Source organism: Peromyscus maniculatus, chromosome 7, assembly GCF_049852395.1.
Source record: "Peromyscus maniculatus bairdii isolate BWxNUB_F1_BW_parent chromosome 7, HU_Pman_BW_mat_3.1, whole genome shotgun sequence".
Taxonomy (NCBI): Eukaryota; Metazoa; Chordata; class Mammalia; order Rodentia; family Cricetidae; genus Peromyscus; species Peromyscus maniculatus.
In genome coordinates this window covers 43,237,298-43,253,102 of record NC_134858.1, presented here as the reverse complement: position 1 = coordinate 43,253,102, position 15,805 = coordinate 43,237,298, and the positions used below count along the sequence as shown (strand labels likewise).

At 50.9% G+C, this 15,805-nt stretch overlaps 2 protein-coding genes across 7 annotated transcripts; both read right to left on the bottom strand.

The window, feature by feature from the left end:
* Positions 1-1,403: 1,403 nt before the first annotated feature.
* Positions 1,404-10,404, bottom strand: Zpr1 (ZPR1 zinc finger). The gene is made up of 14 exons (XM_042280828.2): positions 9,449-10,404; positions 9,163-9,324; positions 8,645-8,735; positions 8,241-8,311; positions 6,987-7,073; positions 6,588-6,710; positions 6,202-6,249; positions 5,965-6,031; positions 5,559-5,629; positions 4,691-4,780; positions 4,005-4,115; positions 3,665-3,751; positions 3,438-3,503; positions 1,404-1,953 (listed from the first exon to the last, which is right to left on the bottom strand). The coding sequence occupies exons 1-14, from the start codon at positions 9,617-9,619 to the stop codon at positions 1,819-1,821; spliced, it is 1,380 nt and encodes a 459-aa protein (XP_042136762.1). The 5' UTR covers positions 9,620-10,404; the 3' UTR covers positions 1,404-1,818.
* A 691-nt stretch (positions 10,405-11,095) lies between these two features.
* On the bottom strand, positions 11,096-14,212 carry Apoa5 (apolipoprotein A5). Of its 6 annotated transcripts, none has more exons than XM_015990017.3 (4): positions 14,094-14,212; positions 13,422-13,478; positions 13,232-13,331; positions 11,096-12,771 (listed from the first exon to the last, which is right to left on the bottom strand). In XM_015990017.3, the coding sequence occupies exons 2-4, from the start codon at positions 13,459-13,461 to the stop codon at positions 11,817-11,819; spliced, it is 1,095 nt and encodes a 364-aa protein (XP_015845503.3). In that variant the 5' UTR covers positions 13,462-13,478; positions 14,094-14,212; the 3' UTR covers positions 11,096-11,816. The 6 variants fall into 6 exon arrangements, with proteins under 6 accessions (XP_015845503.3, XP_076432314.1, XP_042136763.2 ...); XM_076576199.1 differs by lacking the exon at positions 14,094-14,212 and adding an exon at positions 13,958-13,998; XM_042280829.2 differs by lacking the exon at positions 14,094-14,212 and adding an exon at positions 13,712-13,963.
* Positions 14,213-15,805: the final 1,593 nt, after the last annotated feature.

Here is a 15,805-nt window from a genome sequence, read left to right as displayed (position 1 = left end):
GACCCTCACAATTCTGTTTCTTGTTCCATCCAGCACTGGGGATTGAACCCAGGGCCTTGCAAAGGGTAGGCAAGAGTTTTATAGAACTGCATCTCCCATCCCTTTCTGAATTTTGAAGACATGATCTTGCTAAGTTGCCCAGGCTGATTTTTTTTCTTTCCTGATTTTTTTGAGACAGGGTTTCTCTGTGTAGTCTTGACTGTCCTGAAACTCACTCTGTAGCCCAGGCTGGCCTCGAACTCAAGAGATCCACCTGTCTGTGCCTCCCGAGTGCTGGGGTTAAAGTCGTGTGCCACCGCCGCCTGGCTGATCTTGAATTTGTTACCCTTTTGCCTCAGCGTCCTAAGTAGCTGGACTACGTACCTGTACCACCATGGCCTAGCCTTCAGTTTTATTAGCTTTCTTTATAGATAAGTTTGGAAAAGTACAGGAGCCCACTCATCTTCCTACTGCCAGATTTTGGACCTTTGCTAGCAGAGGCCAGCCACATATTGTGCAGGTTATCCAGTTAGGGTTTTCTTTGTTTGTTTGTTTTTTGCTTTGATACAGGGTTTATCTGTGTAGTGTCAGGACTAAAAGTAGATGATACAGATTCCCCAGTGTCCGCCTCTGCCCTTCACATGCACACATATCATTACATACGTACACACAAGAAAACTTTGAAGTTTAGGAGTCATTTGCTAACTTGGTCTTCAGACTCCTTTTTTTTTTTTTTTTTAAATATTTATTATGTATACAGTGATCTGCCTGCATGTATGTCTGCAGGCCAGAAGAGGGCACCAGATCTCACTACAGATGGTTGTGAGCCACCGTGTGGTTGCTGGGAATTGAACTCGGGACCTTTGGAAGAGCAGCCAGTGCTCTTAACCGCTGAGCCACTCACATAAACTATGACCTTCCCTTCTCACTTCACTCCGATGTTCTCTTCCCTGTCAGTTCCCCCACTAGACGTTTTGTTTGTTTTTCAAGACAGGGTTTCTCTGTGTAGACCTGGCTGTCCTGGAACTTGATCTGTAGACCAGGCTGGCCTTGAACTCACCTGCTTGCATCTGCTGGGATTAAAGGTGTATGCCACCACACACTGGCTTCCCTGGCTGACTTTCAGCTCCATGAAATGGATGGATCCACACAGGCATCCCTGGCTCAGAGTAGACAAGCATGGTCTGTGGGAATGAATAAAATGCTGCCTCAGACTGCCTAGTGACAGCAGCCACATGAAGAGAGATTTGTTTGGGAAACCTTTTCTTCCTCTTCTTTTTTTGAAGACAGAATCTCACTAGATGGCCCAAAGTGGCCTCAGTCTCCTGAGTGCTGGGATTATGGGTATGGCCCTCCATGGCCAGCTTAGGCAGCTGGATTCTAACAGCATGATATTCAGCAAGGACACAGTAAACAGAGGCGGATGATGTCTATAAGCCATCACTTTAATGTAAGCATCTTCACCTATGCTCCAGAGCCCCACCAGCCCCAAGTTCTTTCCTGTTCAAAGTTGGAAAGCCGGAAGCCAGCTGTGTATTTCACTGCACCGAACTTCAGAGGCGCAGCACCAAAGGGCGAGAGCCGATAGACAAAAGGTGAAGGCAGACCACAAGGTGTTTCTGGGGTTCTTCTCAGACCACTCCAAACCTCCAAAAGAAGGTCCAGGAGCACGGCAGGCTTGCAGCTGCACCACCAGCCACTCACTTCTGTGTGCTTCAATCTTGGGTTCAAGCAATCTCCTCACCATGGGCAAGGGCTTGGACGCTCTTCGCTTGCTAACAGTCACAAATCAGCCCGTGGTGCTGGTGGCACTGAGGCTGGCCTGTGAGCTGGGCACTGCTACCGCTGTGGGGCCAGACCTTCCTCATAGCCCTCTGTCTTCATGTCATTGAGCCCGAGCTCCTCATTCTGGTCAAAGGTACGCTTATAGCGCTCTACCTTCATCTCTGGATCATCTTCAGGGGCGTACACGTTCTGTAAGGCCAAGGGCAGACAATCAGTGCCCTGCACCCCACCATCCCCTCCCACAGCTGCGACCGACTCTCACTTTTCTAAGAACTCCATGGGATGTGTAGGGCCTCTAGACCCATGGCCACACAGTCTGTGTGTATGTATGCAGGGGGTGCTAGTATCAAACCCAAGACTCTGTACATGGCATACAAATGTTCAATTGATGACCTACACCCCAGTTCCAAGCTTTTTTTGTTTGTTTTTTTTTCGAGACAGGGTTTCGAAAAAACTTTGTGCCTTTCCTGGAACTCGATCTGGAGACCAGGCTGGCCTTGAACTCACAGAGATCTGCCTGGCTCTGTCTCCCAAGTGCTGGGATTAAAGGTGTGCACCACCGCCGCCCAGCAAGCATTTTTATATATGGGCCTTCTTGTAAAAAAAAATATAGCCAAAGCTGGCAATTGCTTGTAATGCCAGCATTCTGGAGAGCAAGGCAGAAAGATTACAAGTTCAAAGCCAGCCAGGTTACATAGCAAGGACTTATTTCAAAAAAAGAAGGCAGGGGAGAAGAAAGGGAGTCAGGGAGGGAGGGAGGGAGGGAGGGAGGAAAGCAGGGAGGGAGGGAGGGAGGGAGGGAGGGCACAGAGAGATTACAGCAATGGTCTTGATATATAAATAACTTAGGCCAGTTTTGCCGGCCATCAGTACTCATTAATATTAAAGTAAGGATAAGGCCCTGGGTTCAAACACCACAAACAACAACAAAATATTGCTATAGTTATATTAGTTAACAGGCGCTTGCCCAGTCAGGTTAACATCTCTCAGCAGTTCTGTCCTGACTGCCAGACAAGACTCTATTGCTCCTTACTTCACAGAGATGCAGAATGGAAACCTCAAAGCTGAGGATAAGAGGAAAAAACAAGACAACCAGACACAGGAAGAAGAGAGCTTACTTCCTTACTCACTTTTAAACCTGGGGTTTGAGCACACTAGCTGGGTAGGCACTTACTTTTTTTTTTAAAAAATGATTTATTTACTTTTTTTTTTTTTCTGTGGATTCTTGTTACGTCTGTGTGATGGTATCAGATCCCCTGGAACTGGAGTTATACAGTTGTGAGCTGCCATGTGGGTGCTGGGAATTGAACTCAGGTCCTCTGGGAGAGCAGCCAGTGCTCTTAACTGCTGAACCATCTCTCCAGTCCTAGGTTTTGTTGTTTTTTATCTTAAGACACTCTCACTAAACTGCACAAGCTGGTCTTGAACTTGCAATCTTCATGGCCTCCTGAGTAGCTCATGGCTCATGAGTAGCTCAGACTTGCACTAGCTCTGGCCTGTTATTTACCTTTCATTACACACACTTGAAAGTCCTCCCGCCTTTCTCATTTTTCCTGTCGTCCACATCCTGCCCAAAGTCCCAGCTGAGGCAGTCACTTAGAAGCCAGTCTTTCCTTGGCAAGGCCACCATGCATAGTCTATGAAGCTCAGAACACCCAGAAGGCCTACTGTACCTGCAGGTAGCTGTTTCCTGCTGGATCATTCATTATAAAGTGGGCCTTCATCTTGCCCTCGATGATCTACAGGAGAGAGGAGGACACAGCAGGTAACTCTTACACTGATCCCAGAAGGAAGAGGCTATGACTGCCGGACAGAGCCAACGCAGTCTACAAGGTGCGGGTCCCAAAAGTTTAAAGAGCAGGGAAATCAGGATCTTTGAAAAGGGCCCACGTCCTCTTACCTGCTCCAACTTCTGGCTAAACTCCTGCAGTTTCTCCGTCTGGTTAGGGTTCGAGCTGTCACCCAATGTGAATGGGTTCTTGGTTACCTGTAGCACGTGACAGCTGAGTCACTACACCACCGACTGAATGGGTCACTAAGCTCAAGCACAAAGCAGGTGGGGCAAGCAGTGGGTGCCCAGGCAGAGAAGGCTGGGGGCATTTGAGATGGGCTCCAGATTGGCCTCCAATCCTGTCTTTTTACCCCAACTTCTCAAGGGCTGGAACTACAGGCATGTGCCACCATACCTGATGACACCAGGCTAGCCCTTTCCCCAGCTGTACACCACGCTCCGGACTCACCAATTCTCGGATGTCTTTCAGAAGCCCCTCGAGAGTGGTGAACTTGCCCCCAAGGACAGCCATTCCCAGTTCAAACTCCAGCTCCGGGATTTCCACACTGCACGTCTCAGACTGTAAGACGATAGTCCAGTTAAGGTTTAAATCAGAGGATGGCAGCAGAGCTTCACACAGGAGCCCTTGTCTAGTGGTCCAGAGGCCCTGATTCAATCCACAGCACCAGACAGGTGGACAGATACTCAGAGAGACAAACTGATTTAAGCCAGAACAAAGAGAGCCAACCAGAGGCCTCTGGCAAATTAATAAAGCAGTGAAGGTTGAGGACCAAGTCATTATATTAGTTTCCTCTGACTACTTAGCTAAAAGCCAGAGGCTCACTCTTCCATCTGAACCAACATGAAACTAGCATAATAAACTGAAACTCTGAGTCACAGCTACAAGCTACCCGGTACCTTATCATTAGGGGCAAAGAAGAACCCACATAGTCGATGGAAACTAAATAGCAGCCAAGTCATTGCTCAGAAAGATTATGGGCCACCTTCTGAGCCTGTAGTCTCAATCATGAAGACACCCTACTCAGGGCCACTCAAGCCCAGGGGATTTCTGGGGTTGTGTTCTTGAACGCTAAACGATAGCGTCCTCTAGACAGAAGCAGCTGTAGGACAGCTATTTTCCACGCAGGCTGTTACCTTGAGGAGGTCTCTGGTCATGTCTGAGGGATCTGTGATGTGGAGGGTGATCTTGGTACCCAGAGGCTCCACTGCTCCTCCAGACTTCACCTGTAGAGAGGATGGTCAGGAACAGCACCAGAGAAGCCCCCTTCACCTGGTGCCAGAAAGACTTCCGCTCTATGTAGGCTCAGACTAACAACTTCCAATGACAGCCTTCTAATCCAGCAAGGACAGCAGCGACCGGAAATCAAAAACACTTTAAGAGTCGGCAGGAACACTGTGCCTAGCCCTGATAGCATGCCAAATTTAGCCCAAATTGCCAAGAGCCGTGAATGTACCTTTAAAAAGAAAAATCCTGACTGTAGGAGTTGAAAGGGACTTCTAAGCATTTCAGTCCCCATCTACTGCAGTCAATGTAATAGTTTAGGAATTTATTCGCTGGGAAGGAGCTCAGTAACAGTGCACTGCCTAGTACGCACAAGGCCCCAGGTTTGCTGTCCACTGCCACACCCCCCGACCCCCATCCCCGTAAGTTTAATCAGCTTATGCTCCATATGCTTGGGGAAGGAGGGCTTCAATCCTCCACAACAGCTATCAATCAATTTCAGGCAGCTCTCTCGAGTTCTTCACTAAGAGCTGCTATCTGCCTAATTTCCAGCCCTCTGAGTAGCCCAGCTTCTTCCACAAGGTCACCTCTTCTTCATCTACCCTGCCATCGACGGTACTTCCAACTTCTCTTCTCTAGGCTGATTCACAGCTCCTTCAAGGGCTCCTCGCCCTCAGTAAGCCTCAAAGAGCCCAGCTACACCCACGCTCATCCTGAAGAACATCTACAAAGGCATTGCCCTTATGCCAATCTTCTTCCCCAACAATGGAGCCCACCCACCTCATTAGTCCGATGCCCGCAATTCTCACAGTTGGTGGCCATGATGATAACCTCTTTAAAGTGGGGGATTTCTGGAAGTTGGAGTTAAAGAAGTCTGTCTGCTTCCTGGAGAGGAAGATGACCTCCCGACCCACCCCCAAGAAATGAAAAGCCAAATCCCACACAAACAGATGCTGGACCCAAGATGGCGGTAAACATGTCACAATACAACCGAACTCCTGTGTTCACAAGCATTTAAAGACCTGGCTTAGGCCACACACAGAAGCCAAGGTATGTAGTTTCTTCAAAGATCCCTCCTCATCACTGAGGATAAAGCATTGGCTTTCCCTGAAGGGAAGGCTCCCATCTTTAATATAATGTCCGTGCCTGAGTCAGCAGACGAGCAACCCAATTGCTTGAAAGATACGGACTAGCTTCATGTTGGTCTGAGCTGGGGCGTTGCACTCTGGGCAGTTGGTGTTGAACTGGAGCACCTGGAACACAGTATGGGGGCACAGACTGAGCACTCCCACCCACGCAAGCTGAAGACACTCATTTGGAAGTAGTGGTCACTCATGTTAGTTGTGACAATGAGAGATGCTGGAAACCCTGAGACTCGACCCACATATCTCCTATGTCTTCCAAAGGAGCCAACACAACTCACTTCATTTCTGAGGTCTTCCTCTTCTGACTTCTCTTCTGGTGCTTCTGCCTAAAAGAACAGAAGCACAAACCATAGGTTGGCAGGTAGACCTCAACCTCCCCAACACCCTGCCCTGCTCGGAGAGGGAGAGATTGCCTTTGGTCCCTAGAAGGTGCCAACTCATGGGACAGAGAAGCCAAAGCAAATCCCTCCATCAAGGGAAGGACAGAACTCCAGATGGATCCCCGTGACTGCTACCTGCCTTGTGAAGGTCACCACAAATGAGCTCAGACAGGGTGCAGCAGGTGGTGGCGGGGACAACAGCAAAGTAAATCTTTAGTGACGTCAAGCAACCCAGAACGCAGGCCAACTCCAGAGCATTCCTCTGACGCCTTCAGCCCACTTACCTGGAGACCCAGCATCTCAGCCTGCTGTGGCGTCCGGTTGTAGTGTGTGATCACCAGGGCATCATCCTTCTGGGGAGCATGTGGGTTTTCTACAAAGCTGTTTCCCGAGGGGTCATCAATGATCTAACATAAGTGAGGAGAGAGTGAAACAAACCGTATATAATCTCCAGTCATCGCTAGACCACAGGAGACAAATCCAAGTCAGTTTTTTGTTGCTTTGTATTTTGAGGCTGGGCTTTGGTGTAGCCCAGCCTGGCCTAGAACTTGCTATGTAGTCAAGGAGGACCCTGAACTCTTGCCTCTACTTCTCAAGTCCTGGGGCTGCAGGGATCAGTCAGTCTCAATGGTCTCCCCTCTCCCTCCTTACACTGAAAACAACCACAGTCACTTAGTACTTACCAGAGTGAACGGGGAAGCCACTTGCTTTAGGTCCTTCAGTTTGCCAATGAACACATCGATCCTTTCAGCTACAGCATGTTCCATTGCCTACCAGGAAGAGAATGAAAACACCAGAGCTGAAGTACACCTCATGCACCAACCCTCTTCCACATCCGTCACCTCGATGAGCACACTGACTTCAACCTTGGCGTGAGAGCAGAGGGACCCAAACTTCAGAGTGAGATACAACCACAAATCGGAAGTCTATAAACGGTGCTGGGGTAGGAGGTAGGGCTTATTTTCTCACTTATTCTACCATTTAGCTGTAACTACAGCTCCACGGAAATCCATTGCTTCTGGCCTACAAAGGCATGTGCCATCACATATACATACCCATGCACTGGCACATAATATGTTATTAAAAATAAATTTCCTCTAAAAATTCAAAATCTTGTTATGCCTCTCCAGTCAGTTAGGGAGAGAGATGACTACAGGTGCAATTACATTATTTTTGTAGTAAGAAATATAGACATAAAAGGATACCCAGGAAGCTGGGTATAACCGAAAGGCTATTGTAACCTTGTCTAAGGTAAAGCCTGAGTGTACACTGGGGAACAGACATAGAGAAATAGCACCTTTATTGCTTTGGCAAAAAGTTCCCCAACATTTGGTCAGACACAGTTCAGCTAATTGGAAGCCTGACTATTTTAACACAAACAATAATTTGTAGTTGGTTGCTTTTGCTCTTTTTATTCTTTGGGGTGCCCTATCACCCAGCTCCCAAATAAATCTCACACACACACACACACACACACACACACATCTTATTTTTACTTATAAATGCACGGCCTTAGTTTGGCTTGTTGCTAGCCAGCTTTTCTTAACTTAAATTATTCCATCTATCTTTTACCTTTTCTTACTTTTGTCATCTTTTTTTTTTTTTTTCACTCTTATTTCATGTGTGGTTGGCCCCTGGCATCCTCCTCTCCTTGTTCTCTTGCTCTTTCTTTTCTCCTCCCAGGTTTCTCCTTCTATTTATTCTCTGTGCCTGCCAGCCCCGCCTATCCTTTCTCCTGCCTTGATATTTATTGGCCATTCATCTCTTTAGGCAAAGTAACACAGCTTCACAGAGTTAAACAAATACAACATAAAAGACTGCAACTCATTTTTGCATCATTAAACAAATGTTCCACAGCACAAACAGATGTAACACATCTTAAATTAATATTCTACAATAAATCCTTGTTGCTGCAATTTGAGAAAATCCCTGCTCACCCGTCGTGTGGGCTGGTCCTGCTCTAGGCCAGAGATTGCCCGGCTGATCAATCCTTCAACGGTGGTCAGAGCTTGTGAGTGAAACACAAGACAAGTGAGTGTTAGCTTGCTATCACACGTCTGCATGACCCTCGGCCCTTTACCTGAACTCTGCAGGCCTTGCTTTCCTCATCTGTGCAGTTCTAAAACAAGTGCCCCACGGTCTGTCTCACTGCGACTCTCAACCATCTTACTCCCAAGCAATTTTGCCAATAACTTTCTACTCACATTAAAGCATGAAAATCCACCATGATTACACAGCCAAACATAAGCCACGAGGCCTGACCTGGCACCAGGCTTTGCAAGAAAACAGGTAACATTTCGGCAATGTGTGAACAGCTCACATACCTGATCTTAAGACTCACCTCCCTTCTGGCTGAAAGCTGGAATTTCAAAATCCAGCTCCGGGATCCTCGTGGTGGCAGAGTCCGTCTTCACCACTTCCCTGTTCATGTCCTGGACAGAAAGGAAAAAATGTTCTAGCAAAAGAGGTCAGCAATATGGCTTCTCTTTGGGAAATCATCAGCCCATCTTCTCTATCATATGCCAGCCAGGCTGTTTCTTCTTCGATCCTTCCATTGAGAAAAGTCCAAACTACTCCAGAACAGCGCATATGGTGTGAGCCAGAATGCCCAGAGGCCGAGAACATTGCCCATAAAGTCCTACTCATTCATTCCATCCCTCTCACAAAATTCAAAGTACTTTAAGCACAGAACAGCCTAGCAGGGGGCAGCACTACCAGTCCCACTGCCAAAGGAGGGCACTAAAGGCTTGGCCACAGGGATTTACTGGAGGTCCGATGGCCCGGACCACAGCTGTTGACTCTGGCCTCCAGTGCTCTCTCCGACACCGTGGGGTCGTGTCTCCTTTGGGCTACACTCACCTCTTGGCCCCTGACGGTCAAAGTGTAGCGCACTCCCTGGTCCTGGATCCTGCCTGCTGACTGGATCTCCGTGTTGTTCCAGCCACAGTGCTCGCAGAAAAAGGAGCTCACGATTATTTCTCTAAAGAAGGGGATCTTGGTGAGCAGAAGGCGCGTCGTGCCCTAAGGAAGCAGAAGCAGCGAGGGTTGGAATGAATGAAACTCATTTGCCCTCCGTACGCCAGGGCTGCCTCTGGGTGCCCGGCTGGGTGGTCCCCCGGCCCCAGACTCCGCACCCCCGACTCACGTTCCGGTAACAGTTCATGCACAGCGACTCGATCTCGGTGGGCTGCTGCTCCTCATCCTCGGCGCTGAGGGGCCGGAACAAGGGCCCCGTGGCTGGCGATCCAGCCGCGGAGGGCGAAGGCCCAACAGCAGCCCCCGGGGGCCCGGGCTGCACAGCCCCGCTGGCAGACATCACCCCGCGCGCTGCTCAGGCAGCAGCTTCCGGCTTCCGCAGCTGCCGTGGCATCACTTCCTCTAGCTGCTGTTCCCGCCCCTTCTTAAAGAGGCCACAGACCCTTTGCCGGCTAGGTTAGCGACTGACAAAGACTTCCGGTTCCTGGGTCATGCGGACTGCATTTCCGTAGCCGTGCTGGAGTATCGCAGCTCGCAGCGAAGTCCATGTTTGGTTTTCTGGTTGTGGCTCCACCACATAGGGAGCCTAACCATTGGTCCCTAAGTCTATGTAAAAATGCCCGAGGACAAGGGTACCTGCATGCCTTGGAATCCCCTAGGCTGTGCCCTCCAAACTCTGCTTGCTTCGTGATGAGCCAGTCCTTACTTGGGTACCCTATCCAGGCTGCTCAGCTTCTCCCCGTCTCCCTCACTGTTCCCCCAGCTCCCTATTTCTGTACTCATAAGCATCGCCCCTAATTCTAACCTTGAATACGCAGACCTTATTTTTACTACTGCACTCCCGGTTTCTCTCTCCCCACTTCCTAACAAAACACGCTGCTTTAGCGGGTTCTTTTCAAGTGTTCTTCCTAGCACTTCCTCCCACGTCTTGGACCACAACCCAGTTCCATGGCTGAAACTGGCTACATCTATAATAATATCAGGGATGACAAGTGTGTGATCGCATGGAGCCCAGCTCCACACAGGGTCTGTGATCGGAAGGTATCAAGACTCCTGTGCAGGGGAGGCTGAGGTAGGCTGAGCGGGGAGGAAAGGGTGCTGGGCAGGGCAGAGAAGTACAGAAAGAAACTTTTATGCTTTCCTCTTTCCCCGCCTCATCCAGTTTCCCTGGTCCCAGGTGATCTTTGCTATCTGAGTGAATGTGTACACGAAGGGAGAGAGATAGGAACTTGGGGGTCTCCAAGCATGGTGGCACATACTGTTAATCCCAGCACTTAGGAGGCAGGGGCAGGCAGATGTCTGTGAATTTGAGGCTAACCTGATAGTGAGTTCCAGGCCAGCAAAGACTACATGGTGAGATCTTGTGTCAGAAAGAGAGAGAGGGAAATGGGGGAGAATTAGTTTATGGGTCCTAAGAAGAGGGTCAAGACGCCATGAGGAATCTGGAACACCAGGAGCAAGGGTGAGAGGACCTCTCAGGGGTTTCAGGTAACCAGGGCATGCTTGTCCAGTGTCAGGCTGTGGTCCACGCACACTGTCCTGCGAGGAGTAGACCGTGGGACAGGACTGGTGCAGAGGCAGAGTCTGTAAGCCAGCCTGTCGTCCCCGTCCCCCCCAAAGTGTGAGAGCTCTTGTCTAGCCAGGAGTCCCGTGGCAGAACTCACCCAGGCTGGACCCCTCTGACAGACCAGAAATGGAAAGGGGACCATGAAAAAGAGCAAGCAAGGAGTAAGAGTGGAAGTTGTGTGTGTCCTAGGAGTGGTGGGAAGGCAATTGCTCTCAGACATGGTCCAATGAGAGTCACACCAGGCCAACAAACGTCTTCCAACATGAGTCTCTATTTCATTTCAACCAAAAGTCAGTTTCACCCCAAGAGTCAGGATGTGGGGCCTGAAGATGGGGAGGGCACACAGGATGCTCCCTGCAGGGTTTTGGAAGTCCTCACAGTGTGGAGGGCTCAGTTCCTTGTATGGGTGCAGAGTTATCTAAGGAAATGGGGGCTTCGCCCCATTGCATCACTGACCCACCAGCAGTATCGCCGGTGGGGATCTACACACACCATAATACGCTTTCTCCATCATATTCTTCTCCTGCTCTCTTCCAACAAAAGCTCTCAGGGCAGCCCTGGGGAGACAAGAGCTCCTCTCTGTGGACCAGCTCTAACAGTGACCATCAGGCAGCCAGAAGTAACAGGAGTCAAACTCCAGGTTGTGGTGCCACAGGCTTCCAGCACTGTCATGTACCGGCGTGCAGACAGTCTCCCCCACACATAGTCTCCCCACACCCTTCACCCCGAATGTTGCAACTTGTGAGGATTCCAAATGAGCACCAGAAGCTGGATTTGCAAAACCTGGTGAATATAATGCACCTGAGTGGGGGAGTTGAGGAGGCTGAATAGGTTGAGGCAGCACCATCTGGTGGCATCACCTATACTGTGCAGGACCCTCCACCCTCTGCCCAATAGGCCATGCTACAGGCTCAGGATCTAGGGCATCCCCAGACAATGAGCTGGGGAGTGAACCTGAGCGAGGAGACCCTCAGGGCTCTCTCAGCTGGCTATGACCCTGGTCATGAAGGCTATAGGTAATATCTTCCCACAGGTCATCCAGTCGGCTCTGCAGTCTGCTCAAGGCCTTGTTGCTGCTGTCTGAGTGTCCCAACTCAGGAGCGAAGGCGCTGTGACTAGGTGGGGCTGGTGCTAGCTGCTGCTGGACTTCCTCTGTCTCCTGGTCAATGGCGCGAGTGAAAGCAGCGATCTGTAGGAAGGTGTCATGTCGAAAAGCCTGGAGTCTCTGGCGGACCTCCTCAGAGAGAGCCTGGGGGTCCGGGGAAGCTCCATCCTCTGCCCCATCTGCGCTGGCGCCCACGAAGGCACTGAGCTCCTCGCGCAGCTGGTCCAGGTTGCGCTGGATGCTGGTGTGCAGGTCCTTTGCCTTCAGTGTGAGTTTGTGGGACAGGGTCTGCACACAGCGACTGAGTCGCGCGGGGCTGGCAACCGCGTGAGGAGCGACACTGCGGTGCAGCTCCTGCACGTGGTGCCCAATGCCAGTCACCAAGCGCTCTGCATATGGGTGGAAGAGTTCTTTGACCCGGTCGGTGTGGTGCCGCACGCGACTTTGCATTTCCTGCAACAGGCTCAGCGCCTCGTCCATGCCCCCGAGCAGCTGTGCCTTGGTGTCTTCTCCCATCAGACGCAACTGCTCTTGCAGCTCCTGCACACCCAGGCCCACCTGCTCCATCAGCTCCACGGTGTAGGGCTTCAGCTGCTGCCTCAAGCCCTCCAAGTTCCAGCCTACCAGCTCATGCTTTGCAGCCATGTAGGGTTCCAGGCGAGCTCTCACCTCCTCCAGCTCCTGCTGCAGCTGCTTCCTCATGCCTTCTGGATCCTGTGACAGCTGGGAAGGCTCCTTCCCGGGCCCACTAGAGGGGTTCAGCTTTTCTAGCAAATTGTTCACATTGTAGAGGTCTTGCTCGAAGCTGTTTTTCATGCTCCTGGAGAAGGAGAAAAACAGAGGACCAGGCCATTAGACTGCTGGCCCTGAACATTTCCCTTGCTCCAGAGCATGGGACAGCAATACTCCATAGAAACCAGGACAGGTAGAGTGGCGGGAGAGCCAGAGTCTTTAGTCTTAATCCCAGCCTACTACATCCTCAGATTCAGAGCACAATCATGACATTGTGTAGGCAACTCAATTCAGCGCCACGGCACCATCCAAGAAGATGCCACACACATGTCAAGATTCACACCACCCTGTCATTCTATGACCCATTAATCTAATCTCAGGTGCCACACCTCAGTGGGAAAGATGGCAGCAGGGTAGGAGAGACTTGGGCAGAGGGTGACCAAGATGGCTGGGGTGTGCTTGGCAGTGCAAGCGTGGCTGGCTCCCTCGCCTTCCACCTGAACCACAGAGCTGAGGAACCATCCCACACCCTACCCCAGGTCACTCACTCCCGTGCCAGCTTCTGCGGCTGGCCCATCATGCCTTTGTCCCGGCTGCTCTGGCTGAAGTAGTCCCAGAAACCCTTCCGTGCCTGAGCGGTTGCAAACACTGAAGAGAAGGATGAGACAATTAAAGGCCGGGCCCCTCCATCCCACCTCCATCCCAACCCCACACTGAAGTCAGAGATGGAAGACCCACCTGAGAGGAGCGCCAGGGCCCAAGTGATGATTGCAGCCATGCTGACCACGTTACACCCTGAGAAGAAAAGGAGATGGAGGCTTGATCAGGAGGCGAGGCAAAAGAAGGGCCTGGATCTAGGACCCCTGCTCTAGGGGCTACCTGCCCCAAATCCTGATGCCCCTTCTGTCATGTGTAGGCAGCATCATGTTGAAGGCTCCAGAGAACCTAACTAGGTACTTGGGGCATGGGGTTGGGGCTGGGAGGGAAGAGATGTCTTCCCCAGACAACAGGAGTGGGTTGCTCCTTACCTCAATCCCAAAGTTGGGAGCCTGGACGTCAGGCCGCACTAGAAATTACCCACCCACCTTGGGGCGGGCTAGCTCCCTTGCTTGCCTGTCTTCCTGCCTCCAATCCCATTTTGTGGCCGAGAAACTGGCATACCCAACATGTGGGAGGCAGGTCCTCGGTTAGCCCATACCAGCAGCTCTCCTACAATGGCCACCCCCACCCCCCCAGCACCTGCTCCCCACCATTCCTCTGCCATACAGGCTCACCTGCTCAGTTCTGGGCACAGAGGGTGGACATCCTGCTTTATACTCCAGGAGTCTGGGGCTGGGACAGCAATTGCTCTAAGCAAATACCACGTGGAGGTTCAAAGAAGGATGACCCCAGCTGGCTCCTAGCACTTACCTTTTCCCCTTTCTGGTGCTCTGAGGGTTAGTGAGCTCCCCAGCCTCAGGAGGCTGCCCCAGTAGGGAAGTGGCTTCCCGGAGCCCTCACGAAGAATGGGCAGAACTCACCCCCCAAATGTTGTGACCTCTAACCTTACTTGTTGACTGGCCTGCCATGAGGTGCTACTTGTTTGTCTACTGAGGGCCCTGCTCTTACTCAATTCCCAGGGCACTCTGCCCTAGCCAGCCAGCCAGCCAGCCAGAGGAACGGCATCCAGGGCTGGCCAGAACCAGGATCGGCAGCCTGGGAAAGGACAGCATTTATAGGCCCCCAGACCCTCCTGTCTCTCTGTTCAAGAAATAATCCAGGATTGAGCTGGAGGAGCCAAGGCCAGTTGAAAGTGGGTGGGTAAACTGCATCGGGGGTGAGACTTTGGGCCTCAGGAGTCAGTCAGAGGAAGGATTCTCCCCCTCAGGGAAGGCTGGGCTCCACCGCTCTGGGCTTCTGAGGAGGGGAAGCCTGGAAGCCCAGATTGGTTTTATGACAAGCTTCCTCCATGTATTTGCACAGACACACCTGAGTGCTTCATCCTTACCCTTCAATGCTCCAGACGTTCTTAGTCCCCACACACACACTCCATTCACACACTGTCCCAGCCCCAATTGTGTCTCCCCTCAACTGTATTCAGAACCTCCTGCAGCTGCAATTCGGCGTCTCCCATCCATTCTCCGCCGTGACCCAGTTCATTTAGCCCATGTCCCTTCTCTCCACACAAAACCTTGGCCATTCCCTGAGCTCCTTATTTCTCAGGCCCCTGTACCAGGCATACGATGTATGCTTATAATCACAGCACCGAGGGGGGATTTCAAGTTTGAGGCCAGCCTGAGCTGCAATGCAAGGTCTGATCTCAAAAACCAAAACCAAACAAAGAAAAGAAGAATCTGCAGAAACCGCCACAGTGCCAGTACTTCAGTCATTGAAGAAGGGATGGAAGTCCCTTGATAGAATACTTACCCAGCATGCACAAAGACCAGAGATTGCTCTCCAGCATGGTGGCACCTGTCTGCAATCCTGAGACAGAGAAACTGAAGGGACATGAGAAGAACGGGACTCATTCTAGAATCTGAGTGAAGCCTCTCAGCTGAGAAGCAAGAAGACCTATGCAACTGCCATTTGCTACAAAGGCTGCTGATGTAGCTAGTATTCCTTTCATATATGGATGCTTTATGTTAAAAGAGACGTAGATAGAGTCTTGAGCAGGGTCTCATCGCTTTCCCCAGACACTGCCTGAAAACTTCAAACAACAATGTTTACAGTAAAGGTATCCTACCTTTCTGTATTCCCATGGGCTATATTTTTTAGTCATTGATTGTAATACTATCAGGTACCCCTCAGGAACCATCCAGTGATAAATAGTAACTTCGAATCTCACCGAAGTCCTAGATATGACTACTGTAAAAACAATGAGCCACGCCGGGTGGCAGCGGCCGCGGCGGCGGCGGCGGCGGCGGCGGCGGCGGCGGCGGCGGCGGCGGCGGCGCACACCTTTAATCCCAGCACTCGGGAGGCAGAGCCAGGCGGATCTTTGTGAGTTCGAGGCCAGCCTGGGTTACCAAGTGAGCTCCAGGAAAGGCACAAAGCTACGCAGAGAAACCCTGTCTCGAAAAACCGAAAAAAATAAATAAATAAAAACAATGAGCCATGCTACTCCCTTGAGGAGCCCATATCCA